Source organism: Folsomia candida, unplaced genomic scaffold, assembly GCF_002217175.1.
Source record: "Folsomia candida strain VU population unplaced genomic scaffold, ASM221717v1 Fcan01_Sc006, whole genome shotgun sequence".
NCBI lineage: Eukaryota > Metazoa > Arthropoda > Collembola > Entomobryomorpha > Isotomidae > Folsomia > Folsomia candida.
In genome coordinates, this window is record NW_019091198.1 from 7,490,610 (window position 1) to 7,507,279 (window position 16,670).

Consider the following 16,670-nt stretch of genomic DNA (forward strand, 5'->3'; position numbering starts at 1 on the left):
AAATCATTGATATTGTATCAGTGATAAATCATGTCATTTTATAATTTAGCTTATTTGTCAAATGTATCACTGACCAACCACAACCTTTCTCTAAAAGTATCAAATAGTACTCGCTGCAAATTAGTTAGGCTGGTTTTATGGGCGGAGTAGGGTGAGAAAGCTGCAGCTTCTGAGGTGATCCCACTTAACGGAGAAGATATTATGTATGTACGTATGTAAAAAAAACTCTTAGAGAAATCCTCGCCGAGATTATTTACACACATTTACAACTCTGTTCTCATACTAACTAAATGACACAGAAGTACATATCATTGCACTTAACTTATTTCCGTACTCACTTCACAGTCACAGCGAGCCCACAGCAAGTAGAAGGCCCACCAAATACTCGAACAAGCACCCTCAATCTCAAATCATTCAGTTTTCCTTACGGGGTTGAGAAAGTTCTGTTTCAGAGTCTCATCTGCATCTCGCCGCAATCGCATCTTGTTCTCGAAGTGATCAATAAGTTGCAATAGTTCTTTGTGCCGTCTGGAACTTGTTCGAATCAATTTAAAAATTTAATACAACATTTTAGTAAAGCAAGCGTTGTTTGTGATGTCATGTTGGTAACAAAGCAGTGTCGATTCGACCAACATACTGAAATGCGTGGAGAAAATCCAACTTATCCGACGGACAATTCTCCCCAGACTGAGAGCCCATTAACACACCTTCACCCTTATCGTGCTTCTGGTGGTGGTGAAGGATACTATCCTCCAAATAATTCGGATGGTGGTGGTGAGATGATGGACCACTTTGGTGGACGCTATTCCCATTGTGGGAGCAACATTCCTCTGCATAATCACAGCATCAAAAATGGTGGGGGTGGTGGTGTCAGAGGTGGCAGCAACCGATATGGCGAGGTGACCAATAATAATAATAATATTAGTGGGAAGGGTTATGTGAGTCGAGGGGGGATTTCACAGTACGGTTCCTGCCCCCACTCGGAAGACAGTCGATTCTACCTGGAGAACGGGGATGATCTGGACTCCCAATCTCTCTTTAAGTCAGAGGTGAGTGAGATAGAAAATGTGGACAATGTGGAAAATAGTGTAATGCATACATATGTTGCGACTAAATTGAATGTTGCTTCTGAGCACTAATAAATACTGTAAATTCATAAATTAAAATTCCTATATCAAGTATTGTGTATTGATTATGTAGTCATCTTATCGAAATGAACTTTGGTGAGTAAATTTGGTGAGTAATCAAATGCACGGAAATTTCATCCCGTTGAGACTCGAAATGACTGAGAAGTTAGAAAAAAATCATAATGTCTGAAATTCGATACTTTTTACGACAATGGTTTCTGTGAAGGGATGCATGACGAATCGTATGTATTGGAAGAAATAGATTTTCATGACGAAGTATGATGATAAATAATGATGGATAACTACGAAACTGAGAATCATACCCATAAATAAAACATAATGTTAATAGTTTGCTCTAAATTTGTTTAAAATTTGTTAATTTATAGTTCAGGCGTATGCAAAAGGAGACTATGAGCACAATATGTATGTACAAAACCAATACTACTTATAACTTGAGCCCCATTCTAAGAGATTCATAGGAACTGAAAACTAAATACATTCTGAATATTTAATTATCGATCGTCGTATTCCTATTTATGGTCATCCGGAATGGCATGGAGGTCATAAAAATGTTCAAAATGTATAAAAACGTATTTATGACAAATCAGATAATCTACTCTTCGAAGAACCCATGCATGCAACAACAAAGTGTGATTACGAATATCTCTTAAAAATGCATTTTCTATGCAGTATCATGCTTGTGCCGTCATAAAGTGTCAAATTCGACACACAGCTACCATGAAGGTATTTATGATTAGCTGAAATATTTGCGGCAAGCAACCACTCGCAGATTTATTGTTTCCATCTTCTAGCAGAAGCGGTAATGTTTTTAGATAATTGGGAATGCGCGTTGATGGATGAGATGCCAGGAATCAACTTTTGCAATTCCACACATATTTCAATTCGCCATGAAATAAATCACTTCTCAGGCATTCTCAATCAAGTCTATTATTCGCAATTTCAATACACATTCCAAAAATATAATAGGCCCATCATACATAAGTTTCCTGGAAATATTTAGCTGCATGTACATATTGATAACTTGTCCTTTCCCACACTGAATTCAGGATGACGAGGAAGACGAGTCCTTATCTGGAGGCAGCAGTATCGCCGGTGATGACCACGTACCCCACGTCCTTGCCCCATCCGGTTCTGGAGGTCATGCCCCCAGAAAGTGCCTGCTCTGGGCGTGTAAAGCCTGCAAGAAGAAGACGGTCACCATCGACCGGAGGAAACAGGCGACGCTCCGAGAAAGGCGGAGACTTCGGAAGGTGAGCTTTTCCTTATACATTCGTCTTCGTGTACCAATTGTCAAGATTTGATCTCAAATTATATATCTTACTTTATTTTTATTTGCAACACTTTTGCCAAATCTTCCACCTTAGCTCAATTACAAGGGTTGTATTCATACATATGCATCCAGCAAGGAAAGACTTGGCCCATGTTTATCCTAATAGTTCGTTGTACTAGATATCTAGCAGCGTTGTGCTAAATGTGGGATGTCTGAATCGAGGAAATATATATCGCATCGTTGTCTCATACATGGAACGTGCGTCACAACGCAAACATTCACCAAAAGTAAATTGTGTTGGTTTTCTCCAACTATTAATGGGTATAGTTGATGGTGAAACAATTCGAGAGAGAGACATGGTTGGTTTTTTATGAAAGCGATGCAAAATGTGCAGAGTGAAATGGTTGTTAGTTGGAAACGGCCGATGTAAATTTTATGTTAAAGATAGATTGTTTTGAGTTGGCAGTATTTATTGTTAGTGTCTCAAAAGAATAGTGATATTTATATTTGGGTTTGGGAGTTGAAGAATGCTAAATACAACACTTAATGCTAATGTGAAGGGTAATTGATGAGATTGTCCTTTCGCTCTTTTCTTCTGCTCTTCTTCTTCTTTACCAAGGAAATCAAGATGGCACAGACACAGATCCCGTGCCTCTGATTATTACCCCTCCCACTTTACCATCCCATGTGGGCACCGGTTCAACAATATAAGGATCATTCGATACAAAACCTGGGTGAATAAAAGTGACATAAATTACAAGAGCTAAGCAACTCTCGAGAGGTCCATAGAACATGATTTTTAGTTCCATCAGAAACAAAACAGTTCTCTTTTTACTGTTTCGTACATAATTTCGCCTCTTTTTATAATGTCGTCTCTCTGTCCGTCTGCGATGTATTAATGCGTCGCCAAAAGGTGAACTAATGTCCTGCCCACTTTCTTTCTTCAGGTTAACGAGGCCTTCGAGAAGTTGAAGCGGAGGACGTGTTCCAATCCGGAGCAGAGATTGCCCAAAGTGGAGATTTTGCGAGGAGCTATCGAGTACATTGAGACATTGGAAGACCTTCTTCACGGTTCGAACGGGAGCGAGGGTGGAAATTGTGACTCTGTCGGATCAAATCACAGGGACTTTCTCAGAGACCCAGGCAATGCCATCCTCCACTCCAATGCAGCAAATTCTATTCTTATGGTGAGCCATTTATACATATTTTGGATACGAATCTCTACTAAATGTGTGTCCCGTGTTGATAATTTTTATTAAAGTTGGCCAGCTTTAATAATTAACATAACGATATTTATGACGATGGCGCAGATATGCACTGCTCCTCTTTCCGTATTAGATACGCAGTTAGACGGAAAAGAGAAAATGATTTTTTCTTCCCTCTTTTACTTACTTATCTCTCTTCGTAATCAATGTTTTGAACTTCCGACATGGATTTCAATAGAATATGATGGATTATAAGGCTGGCAGGCAGAGTCGTAAAGTCTTTTGAAATAAATGAGTGTTTGGAGCTCATAGATAATTTTAGAGTGGGATTAGATTGGTAGGTACGAAACCCATGCAACGACCATGTCACAGAATTAAGCTTGAATTTCAAAATTTCCTACCTATTTAAATGATACCAAGTGATACTGGAAATGGAAACGGTCCAAAATATTCATCTCCTCCACGAAATGAGCAATGGGATAAGTTGTGTCTAGTTTATTAGTGAGGTTCTGGTGTGCATGATATTTTCAAGCGTTGAATTATCGATCATATCACATCGCAAAATTTGGTTAAAACATGTGCCACATGGCGATACGACATCGAAAAGAACGGCATGGCCAATTTACCATCGTAATATCGCATCTCTTCGTCGTGAGCCAGCTATTAAACACCTGAAACGTTGTACACGTGTGAAAAAAATCGCATCCAGTCACCTCCTCACCAAGAACGAAGAGATTTCCTAAGATTACGGCGGCATGATAAGAGTAATGTGTGGGATTAATATAGTTCGGGCTCAGCCTTGATAACAGAATTAGCGATGATATTATTGACTCGACTCTCTCCTCCTCCGGCTAATGAATGAAACCATAGTTGTCCAAAATGCTTAAACAAACATGAGATTCATAAAGCACTTAAGCATAATGTGACGTGCAGTGCATTCATGTTTGAAAAGTCTTACACTGTTTCGGTCGTGTGACAAGTGAACTTTTTCTCGTATGGATCTTAAAATCTACTTTTCTTGCACATTGCCAGGTTATATTTACAGATTTTTTTCCTGATTGCTAAATTTATTTAAAGAAATTTGTCATTCAAAATTATTCAATTCTTGATCTACACGGAAAATCGCGAACACTCGAATCAAGTCGAAATTCCAAAATGACACTAATCCATTTCATTGACTTTGGTAAGTCCAAATTAAAACCATACGACATAGAAATACGTGAACTAGATTCGTTTCACCAGATTTGAGACGACAACCATCAGCCACAATTCCGATAAAGATACGCAGAAATCGGAGATGTTCATCCATCCTTTAATAATCCCAGCCCTAGGAAACAAAGTTATCTTTGTACGTATTATTGCACACGAATTTATGTATCTTTGCCAAATTAAGCAATTATTTCATACATTGTCCCATTATTGGGATAACTGCAGCAACGTTGAAATGGTCGTACGAGGCGTATTTTAATTAGTCGCAGTAAATTTACCAATAACTACCAGGAAGTAGTCATCACCATAAAGCATTTGGTAATACAAAATTTCATCGTCGTACGGCGTGGCGAAACAAGTGTTTGCCAAATGTCTAACGAACGAGGACACAATTTATGAATTTTTTAATGAACATTCCCGAACTTTTATTACTTTCTGCCACCTTCTGAAAACTTAACGGCAGGCGTCCTGCTGATTTTTATATAGCGGACACTCAAAGATTAAAAATACTTCCGTTCATTGTCATTACGGATGGATTTTAAGGCTGGATTTATGATGTTGGCGGCTGTGTAGCAGAAGAACATTTACTCGATCCCCTTGAAACAAACTTAACTTGTTTGCATCGCTGACATTATTATTATTATTCTCACCATCTCAATTAATGTAATGAGTTTGAAAGTCTCATGTTTTCCAATCACCCAATTTTAGCTTACTCCTTGAGACTGTTGTATTGATTGCTCTGATGCTGCTAAATCTGTTACTTTGAAGATTCTCCTGACTGATCTTCATGCACATTAAATCTTCAAGTAGTTCAGCAGGAAATTTTGCCAAGTTAAATGACACCCTTATTCCTCCTTATTATGCACCAGATATCGTTTCCCCCAACTTATTGTCATGTTTGGTTGGTTGAGTTGGTGCACATTATGATTTCTGGATGGACACTTTTATGCCATTTAACTTTAACCACATAATACTTCCCTTAAACCTTAAATAAAGTTTTATAGACTTTCCAGAGACAAAACATTGTTGCTTTTGCGACTTGCAGCTGCAATACTCGAGAGGTGCACACTTCTTTTGGTGATTCAGTTGACATGTGCTCTGATCTCTGGAATATGTACGAGGACTGACAAACTGAGACCCAGAACTCTTCTTAGAAAAGTCATAAAAGCTATTAGGAACTCTTAAGTGAACACCAATATTTCCAACCATAAATATCAACATTTCTTGAAACTTGCCCCTTGGGGAAGAATATCCTGCGTTATATTTCACTCGGATAAATAAATGGTATTTTCCATTCTAATCTTTTCGACGCGTGGTCATTTGCTCATTTGTTATCATCATCTGATGTGCACATTGAAAAATACGTGCCTCATTTTAGCCAAGAGTATTATCAATCAAATAGCTACGATATTAACGTCTTAAACCAAAAAGCTTATGCATTTACGATGTGTTGCTTTCTCATACAATTCATTATTCGTCGTCGTCGACCCCAAGTCAGACTAACCAATAAGCTTGGACTGAGTGATTCATGACAACGATATCACCCTAACCTGCGATGACTGAAGTAAAAGTGTCATTCAGTAAGATGAAGTTCCTTTTGAGGAGAGTTGTGCGTAATTTGGTAGAAAATGAGTAAAAAGTTTTATGTGCTCACTCAATTCGTTACGTGTACGCACTTGAGTTGAAGGGTTGGTTAAATACGGACACAGGGAAGAAATGTCCGGATGCTCAAGTCAAAACAAAAGTGTTTGAGAGTTGCTTTGAAATGTTCGCATAGTTCGGGATTAACAAATCCAGCCGGATCAGTCTCTCTGCTCCTTGGAAAATCCGAAACAAACCTTTTCCTCTGCCACCGTCAGTGACACTCTCATCTGTGCTTCCACTGTTTTCATAATAACTAATGCATTTTCTTCTTAGTCCACGTATGTATCTATCTATTATTAAGCCTTCAATATAAGCTCAAAATGTGGCAAGTATGTGAACGAAAACCATTAATCAGCTATTACGGAGATGAATGTTACGTAATTCAGTTTCTAACTGCAGATACCTTATCAGAATTACTTGTTAATTTCTCAATAATCGGGTCCATATCGAGTCAAGCAAATGAACAATGTTTAATCCTCATCGCTACTGAACTTAATACCTGATATTCAATATCTTCGTCCTCCTAATAGCGTTTCGCCACGAAACCTGCGACGGCTGAAGGCTAGAGGTTGCCCTTTTAGATTTTTGTAGTAGGAACTGGCAAGAAAAAAATCCGTGGGCATCTGGGTAGAATTGTTGGACCATTTATCTCCGTCTTTAAAGAGAAATTAGATGTTTCCAATAAATCCCGAGTTCGTGGTGGAACAAATTGTGAGTTGAAAACTCCTCATCAATCCACACCAAACTCACCAGTCGCCCGAAAAGTGAGAAGTAGAACGTGATTCTTGGACGAATTTCAGTCTTTAGTTGCATCAATTTATTCTCTACTTTATGACATGCGCCATATTTCACCCTTCCAAACTACGCTGAATTTCACCCATTTTCCGGTTTTCAATTTCAACGGACGAGTTTACAAAGGTTTTTGAATCGCGATGTGCACTTATTTACGACAAAATATGTATGTGCTTTCTGCTGTGTGAAGCAATCTGGTGTTTCTACATGACATTAATCCTAGTTTAAAATCTAACCCAGGCACTGACGAGTTTTAGTGCTGTTATCTGAACAAGAAAGATTATTTTAATAATTATACAGCGACCGAATTAATGGTTTTCTTATTAAAAGTCACTCCGTTTGTTAAACACGGATTATGTTCTTGAATCTAAATGCGTAATTTATAATGACAGGGGCATGTGTATCCCAGATGCCAAAAAACACTGCAAATGTATGTGTTTAATAACAGACTGGCGGCGATGATATTTTTTGATATAAAATTAGTTGATGAGAACTAGCTCCGATGTCATAACAAAACTCGAGTATGAATAGTGTGCTTGTCACCAGATGAGGGTCACATTCGTAAAACATGAAGATCTCGGTGCCACATTTCCTTCCAGAGTAATTGCGTCAGTTCCAGAAAATTTCTATAAAATTACATTTAGAAATATGTTTAAAACATCAACTACTCACCTTTATGCAGATGCACTCACATTTACACCCATTGAACTAGAGTGTGAAAGATACGTACATATTTACGTACCTAGGTTTTGGCTAATGTTGAGACTTTTCCATTTTGTCTCAAAATCCCAAGCCTTTCCCAAGATGTTTCTTGACGAAGGGTTGACAACTATGTTTATTTACAAAAGGATGATAATAATCCACTCAAAATGGACGGAAATTTGAGGAGAAAAGTTGCATTTTCAACACTAAAACTAGAAGACCTTTCCTCCCACACTTAAAAAATACATGTACACACTTTCGCTGTTTTTATTTTTTAATCCCTCAAACCTTTATTTACTACGTAGTGATAACTCCATAACGATGTCCAACCACGCTATATAAATACTTACCCACAGTTCCAAATCTACAAAAAACGCATATATTACACTAATACATAACTATGTATAATCTAATCTTGCACCATTCTCTCTGCCCTATTATTAATATCTAAGCTGTCAATTTTTCCAAAAGTCCACCCCAACTTTTTAATGATGACTAAACTATAGATACCCCAGCACCCCCAGACATGACACCTTTTCCTCCTCCAAATCCCTGCCTGGCTGGATTATGTGGGTGCTCCTCGAGAAACAACGTGTTGAAAAAACACAATAAATGACATGTCTCTTGAGCGAAACGAGTGTGTATCGAGTGTCGAATTTAAAGTGTCAGTTAAGCGTTTGATGGATTGTGCAATTGAGCCCCAGTTGACAAACCAACTCGGTTGAAAAACAGAAAATGCATCCCAGTGATGAGAGGAAAGGTTTTCTTTTCCGTATTTAGTGCAGTGCTTGGTAGTAGCGTGTGATGTGATGGGGTGTTCAATTGCCACCAATTTGTTGGCGTTAAGCGGAGACAAATGGAGTGCTGAGAGATTGTTGTTCTTTGATTTCCAGACTGCATCGCCCTCCTCCTACTTCCAGGACAGACTAGGCCACCTCGGATCTCAATCACCCTTCACCCCGATTCATGGTAAGCTTTCGTTATCAATACCACTACCGGACTCGATTGGTAACCTTACCAAAATCATTTAGAAATGGATTAGCCACATACGTATCTCGCCCTCTCCTTTTTGGAACAAAGGGTGGTGCAACAACTCTTGAGAAACAAGGAAGGGTTGTAATCTACTCAACAAATGATGGTTTAATTAATTCTGTTGGGTTTTAAAAAATTCGTTCGAGAATGTCGGGAATGTCAATGAGCATATTTCTCCTCGCAGTGTGTGTTCTTGTTTCTGTTAATTGTCAAAGCACTTTTGTTAGTCGGCTCACAATCAAGGGAAATGCTTAACAGTTCAGTTTTTCAGACATGTTTAATCTCAGAGTGAATCTCATTCAGAGAGACAAATGAATTTCACGGAACGTGATCACAATTACGTCTCAAACAACATTAAAGTAGACAGGAGGCAGCCTGTTTCGGAAGAAGAACAGAGTTTTAATTTCTCCGACGACAAAAATTTACGCTATAGATTTATGTGTAATAGTTTCCATCGAACGAAGAGCCATTTACTTATTACTATTTTATCTCTCGATGTAATGGATGATCGTTTGTAGGCCATTTTATTTATGTCAAAATGGAAGAGTCCGAACAGTTTTTCCTTCATCCAAGAATGTGCATGTGTGTGGCATTTTTGCACTTTTCCTCGTAATTTTACCGTTTATTTTTATGCTGACAGTGAAAATCGTTTTTTCCGTTTATGAGGTGTATCGCAGTTTCTCATTCAACTCCATTCAGTTTCTACTACGAGGAGGCAGTTTATTTATTTTCTATGCAAAATCATTTAGGTATGTACACATATGAAATTGTGGCTCGGATTCTTTTTTAAATCTGAGGAATTTCGGATAGTTTTTTATGCAGGAATAATACTCAGAGTACGATTCAAATGACGCATTTGACGTTTTGGTTGAACTACAGGGAGTAAAAAACTGCGACACTTTGACCTTACGTAGAACTAAATGTCGTCATCATGGATAATAATTCATAATTGAATGGTCCTCCTTATCGACCATATTCTTTATATGAGAAACTCTACGTTAAACTTTTCGAGTATTTACTATCCTACGACTGATTTCACTGGATGTCTATTAAGTCATTGTCATTTATAAACTCTAGCTTTTTAAATCCAAAGGTGTCAAAATCCTGAAAATTGTGTCAACCTTTACGACAATACGATATGTCAATATGTATTTTCCAGGGTTCAGTAGTTCGAAAATTGTGCTGGTCACCCTACTACCCTGAGAAAGTGGCTTTGTTTTAAAACTCATTACCGCATCAGCTCGGTAACTCGATAGCCAAAATGTGTTGTCCATTTTGTTTACATAAACATTCAACTGGGCTGGAAGAAGTGGAAGCAGTCTATTTTTAAGTTGTCGGCACCTTTTGCACAAGTGGCTGATGTTTAAAGCAGAGAAACTGAAACCCATCCAGGGGACACAGCAGTACTTGTGTTGTGAGACGCGACTTGAAAACTGCTACTGCTGCTGCTCCTGGATGTGTATATAATATGATATCCTTCTCCTTTAACATCACAAACAGCTTCTCGTACTACTGTATCACCCTCAATCATTCACAGTAGTCAACAATTTCTGCCTTTTAAATACAAACAACTCGACACAATACAATCCCACGGATTCATTCATGAAACGGTCTTCTTTTCCAAAACATCGCCGTTGAGTTGCCTGTTTAAAAAATCTGCAGCGATGGACATTATTTGGTTGTAATTTTATACCAGCTCGATAACAACATTACTAGTAAAATAATATTTATTTACGTGTCGCTTTAATCCATAAAATTACTGTCGATAGATTTTGAGGTTATTTTTTATCATAAAGACGGCAGAGTTGCGATGATGATTACATTAACCAAAGCTTTAAGTAGGACTAAACTGAAAATTTAATGAAATCTTACCCCAAGAAATTTTAATTAGACCTTTACGATCACAGAAAAGTATTCGGTTACAGAAACAACCCGTCAGATCATACCTTACCGTGTGAGACGTGGAAATGGCTAATCTCTGTCAGTTTGTTGGCTTGGGTTTCATGCACTTGCAAGGAAAACATGCAGAGACGCCGTCAGTATTAGTGTGCTGATCTTCCGAGGAGAACCTCCTCGCCTTAGGATTAGTTTGTGCATCGAAAAAGAAGCGAGAAGGTAATGCACAAAGATACACAAATCATAAATATATATCTTCTTAAAAAATCTCCGCGTACGTAATCTGCACCAGCCAAAGAAGAAGTCAGGTCGCAGAGGATTTTCAATTTGATACACAAAGAGACGGCACATGGTATTAATAGTAACCGGAGTAAATAGTAGTAGTACGTAGGAGTGGCAATAGTAGTGGCATGCCTTGTTTTGGATGGAGAGATAAAGTGACTAACGGGAAGAAATAATTGGCCATGATTCAGATTATTAAGGAATAGCTGAGCCCATTAAGATTAGTTTCAAGAATGTTTCATTTATTTCTGTCTTCCGTCGCTTATGAATATCATCATTTCTCATCAAGTCGCACCGACCCACCGACCGACCGACCGCAGTCTTGCTTAATGCGCCAGATTACAATGAGCTCGTTTATTACAGAAATCATGATCGACAAAATATACATAAATATACAGGAAGCAACGGAGGCGAGGCGCTCTCTTTTTCATTACGCACCTACCTACACACGATTACATGAGATGAGGTTCACAAAAACGATTACGGATTATCCTTCCTCGTCTTTTTTAGCGTTTTTATTTTTACTTTTACTGCTCCGTCCTAATGATAAAGTGCCGCTGGGAAAAAATGTGTCAAATGCCAGCACATGGTCCAGCAGTATGTGGGATGCATGCGTAAAGATTTTGGGGGTATGCATATGCATACATAGTTTGGAAGTGGTTCCCTCCTTTTATTGTACGACCGAGATTGAGTCATTACTTTCCAGACGCCTTCCTTTCTTTTATGCTGTCCTTAAAAGGTAAATTATTTGGGTTTTAAAATGTCATAAAATAACCCATAAAATGGTCAAAGGGCATGAGAGGAAGGAAACGTGGTTATCTTTTATTGTTATTAGTCGCCCTCATGTCATGTCGCCAGTATGAATAAAATTTTAATATGCGTTTTCAAGGCGAGCATTTTACACGAAGAAAAATATGCTAAATTGTTAGTCTAAATTTGATCGTTCTAATTTCAGACGCAGAAGAGAGCACGATGGGGAAAACTTCCAGCTTGGACTGTCTCAGTTTGATTGTGGATCGAATCAGCAAAATCAAACGAGGCGACGGAGTGAATATTGCGGAATTTTGTACAACGCCGACAAAATTAGACTCGCCACATCCCGCGGCGCCTGAAGAAAAGGATTAAACTTAAATATTTAATGTTATCAAATTTAGATAAATTCGCATATCACACAGCACTCTAAATATGTATAAGATTAAAATTTAAAGTAGCCCTATTTTGTCGTGGGGCTTATGAACTGGACAAGGATGAAAAATAATGCAAAATTTTTTCCGCAAATTGCATGATACAAGTTTATTCTGATAATAAATTGCAAAGTGATGATATAATATCCAGTAAATCCTATTATAGGTTAATTTCTACATACTCCCACTCGATTGAGGAGTCGATTCACGACCAATAAAAAATATTGCAATTTTGCAAATTACAAAATCATAATGTTGTCATCAATTTTTCTGACATTATTGCCTATATGGATGTATGTGCAACCAACCTGATTCATTGACCGATGGACCAATGAATAAGTGGTTTTGAATAGCAACCGTTTAATAAATCATTTATGGAAAAATGGAAATTATAGCCGAGTCACTTTGCTGTGCACGACGAGTGCCGCTAAACAGAGGGCAGCCATCAATTTGCAATAACAAATTGGATACATTTTAGTAGGCGATACACATATTTACTGCTTTCTGCTATATGTATACAAAAAGTATCGAGATGTATGCACATATGCCATCGTGGTAAATCCTGCATATTTGACTACATTAAGAAACAGTTCAGATTTGAAATATTAATTAGGGTAACATACCGAGAAGCCCATTTTGTTTCTGCTTAATCGATAATTTTGTCAATACTTGTTACATGTCATACTTATCATGACGAGAATGTACTGATTTCTATAATGCAAATTAATAGCCGCCCCAGGAACGCATCCCATTTCTTGATCAGGCAGTAAATACATACACTCCACAAAATTAAAATTAGTCAACCATTGATTAAAGATGAGCAAACATCACGGCAGATGAAGAATCTCCACCAGATACAAAAAAATCTTGCCTACATCATCACACGGCACGAACCAAACACAACTCTCAAAACCATTCCTGAAATGCCACGCCTCTTATTTGGCAAGAAATTGTCCTGAAAAGGAAACTGGGGAAAATTATGGATTTGTATGCAGCCACTGATTAATGAATCTGCCATTCGTCGTCGTGTGGTGAGAATCACCACCCTCGTGCAAATCATTATTCTTAATTATGCAGCCAGATATAAGCATGAGATTCAACCCCAACGGTTACATAAGTATTATGGATACTAAAATCAGACCATATTAAATTATTTTTACTATTAATTAATAATTTGTCGGTCCGATACCAGAAAATGAGTGGTGTCACTGTGGCACCATTAAAATACTAACAATAATTACAATGTTTTCGCTCATTGGTCATCAATATTTTAAGAATTGTACAATTTAACAAGTAAAATTGTAATAACTTATGTTTTGCCAAGGAATAAAATCTAATTACATCATTTTCATTAAGCTTCAATGACCATCAACCTTGTTGTTGATCAGTTGAGGAGCAGTGTCACAATCTTAACCTATCGTACTGCATACACGTACCATCAATTATGTCAAGAGGTTCGTGCGTGTTTTTTAAAAATTACATATCATTTTGGGTTCGAATATTAATTGAACGCGTGCACAATAATTCTTGTAAAATGGAATGTTTACCTCACCTGCTGATCTATTGAAACTATTAGTTTATTGCTCGCTTAGAAAGCGTGTTGGAAATTATTAATAGTGAACATTTTTCGGTTGCTGATTGACCAACCAATTTTCATACGAGTAAGAAAATCATCTTTAACTTATAATTTCCTTTTGTATTGATTTAAACAAATTATAACTTTTGATTCTTATTGCACAAGTTGTTGGATCGATTAGAGGCAAATTATGGACAAATTGAAGGGGTGTGTAAACTGAGGAGATGCGTTCTAGCTTGTGAAATAAAGTCATTTATTGGAGTACTAGCAGCTCCCATGTCGTTGCACAACATTTTAACAAAGACCTTCAAATTAAAGTGTTTATTATTATGCAGATTTTTCCCATAATTTATTCCACATTCAAAATCTTCTTGGCAATGGTGCTCAAATTTCATTATGTGACACGACCAATCTGTAGCTTGTTCGATACAAATTAAAATTCCCAAGACGAAAATTGCATTGTCGTGAGTATTTCGTGTCATTATTTTCATCGTCTGCATGTTAAATTGTTGGAAATTTAGGTAAACTTGTCTTTCTATGTATGTACATATGTATTTACATCTGGCAATGAGCATTCGGCAGAAGAAGAGTAAAGATGCATGTTTAATTACCAGTTGACGACTCATGTGACAAGTGACCGAAACAAAAATAAGTTTTCAACAAAATCAAGATAGATTTGAAGGTACATACATAATATATTTGAATCATGTGAAATTAAGCAATATAAATAAACGTTTACAAAATAGAATGTAAATACTCGCAACAAAACCTAAAATTACGTATTACGTATGGTTGACTTAAACATCGTATAAGGATGTAATTATGCTAAGGCTGAAGTCCTCTGATTTTCCATCCAGGTACTTGGGCAAAGTTTTTAGGTACAAGATCTAAGGACATTTAAATAATGAATCATCCCAAATCCTTCATACATCACTCATATTTATGTACATATTACATGTAATTACGAGAGTGACACATTAGATCAAGCAATTAACTGGATTATTAGAATAATATGCATGCAAATGCATTCCATTAAAGTCTGGAGGACCCAACAGGTCATGAGGAACGTCTGAAATTACACTTGCAGCAGAAAATTAGTATACAATTAGAATTGACGAATGTCATTTTATTGAAATGCAAACAAAAATATTTCGTGCAGACCTTAAAATTTAGAATATTGTGCTCATTCAAAGCTTATGATGCACTTTTGTCAGCTTACGTTGTTGTCATACTTATAATAAAAAGAACTATTTGTGTATTGTTGAACTATTACAATTGTTTATTCCCTTTAGTCCTTCCGATTTTTAACGTTTCTCACGCCTTGAATGGTTTGAAAATATTTTTAGCTGGTTTCGCATACAAATTCAATTCACAAATAAAACTTATGCAATGATGGTGACAGCATACACGTTTCTACGTCTAAATTAAGTATATTTACAGAATTAACAATACAGATAAACAAGACTGGATGTGGTCGGATATCAAGTAGAAAAGCAGATATTCAATCTAGAAATCTGATCTTAATATTATCAAATGCAGGTCACATACCAGAACTTAATTAGGCGCATTTTATATGTTTCGACAAACTAACAAGACCAAATCTAGGAACCGTTAATGGTCAAAGTCTTGTGCGTGCATATTGTGCATTGATACAAAAACAAGCAGTACACATGTACATTCTGACCATTGAGACCTACCGAAAATCATAAACAATAGGAATCCTGCAACAGATGACAGAGGAAAAGAACAAGAGACTTGGTATTCTGTTGTGTTGAAAGAAAAAAACATGGAAGCGTCCGAATCAGCAGGATTGCATATTATTGCTCTGTTTTAGGTGTTTGGCAACACTTTTGCAATTCACTCATGTCTCATAAAGGATGAGCCACCAGCAATCAATGATTATAGGACGATGACGAACCACGAATGGTTGAATGGACAACAGTTTGTTTGTTTAGCGTGCGATTGAATTGCAGGTACTTGGTTTTTATGGCCTTAATGAATTTCGTTTGCCCAATTGATCCAACCATATTATCAACCAGCAAAGTATGAATGCTTGTAAATGCGACGTATGTAGACCACCCCACTGGATGCACACGCAACGATCTACGTATGAACGGTACTGATCGAGCTCAGAAGAAATTGACGGCAGGTAGTTGCATCAAAATGACCAACTTATCTACTTATCCACTAAAAGCTGGCAAACCCAATAATAACACAATTTATTTGATGCAATAACTTAAAAAAATCAATTTTCCGGTTTGTTGATGGTTTGTCGTGAATGCAAAGAACTTGGTCTGGTACACATACCTCAGTCCACGTCCATCCATACTACATCCTTATTCCTTACCTTTCTTCTTCTCACTACCTGATTTATCTATTGTCAATTGTTTCAGCTGATGTGGTGTCACTTGGTGGTGCAAAATATGAATGGATTAATTGCTAAGATATGTTTGTGTAACTACCTCGTAACAAGCCATAATTAGCGTAGTCAAGCCTGACCAATGAGTTTTTTGGTGCCGTTTTAATTATACCTTTCATTTTCTTACGACTTTTGACGACATCGACGATACGTTGAATTGTTAAACGGTAAAACCATAACTTGACAAATTTCTTTAAAAAAATTTAGTGAAATTGTACGTATTGTGTTATTTGCATTTCAAAATCAAATAGCGGATAGATGTCAACATAATAACATGGAATAATGAATTCAGGTTATGCATTAGAAAATTT

General features: G+C 37.2%; 1 protein-coding gene across 1 annotated transcript; it reads left to right on the forward strand.

Annotated features, from left to right (window-relative positions):
• The first annotated feature begins 361 nt into the window (after window positions 1-361).
• On the forward strand, window positions 362-12,611 carry LOC118436095 (myogenic factor 6-like). The gene is made up of 5 exons (XM_035853263.1): window positions 362-1,049; window positions 2,195-2,398; window positions 3,366-3,605; window positions 8,864-8,939; window positions 12,136-12,611. Exons 1-5 carry the CDS (start codon window positions 600-602, stop codon window positions 12,303-12,305), a joined length of 1,140 nt encoding a protein of 379 aa, XP_035709156.1. The 5' UTR covers window positions 362-599; the 3' UTR covers window positions 12,306-12,611.
• Window positions 12,612-16,670: the final 4,059 nt, after the last annotated feature.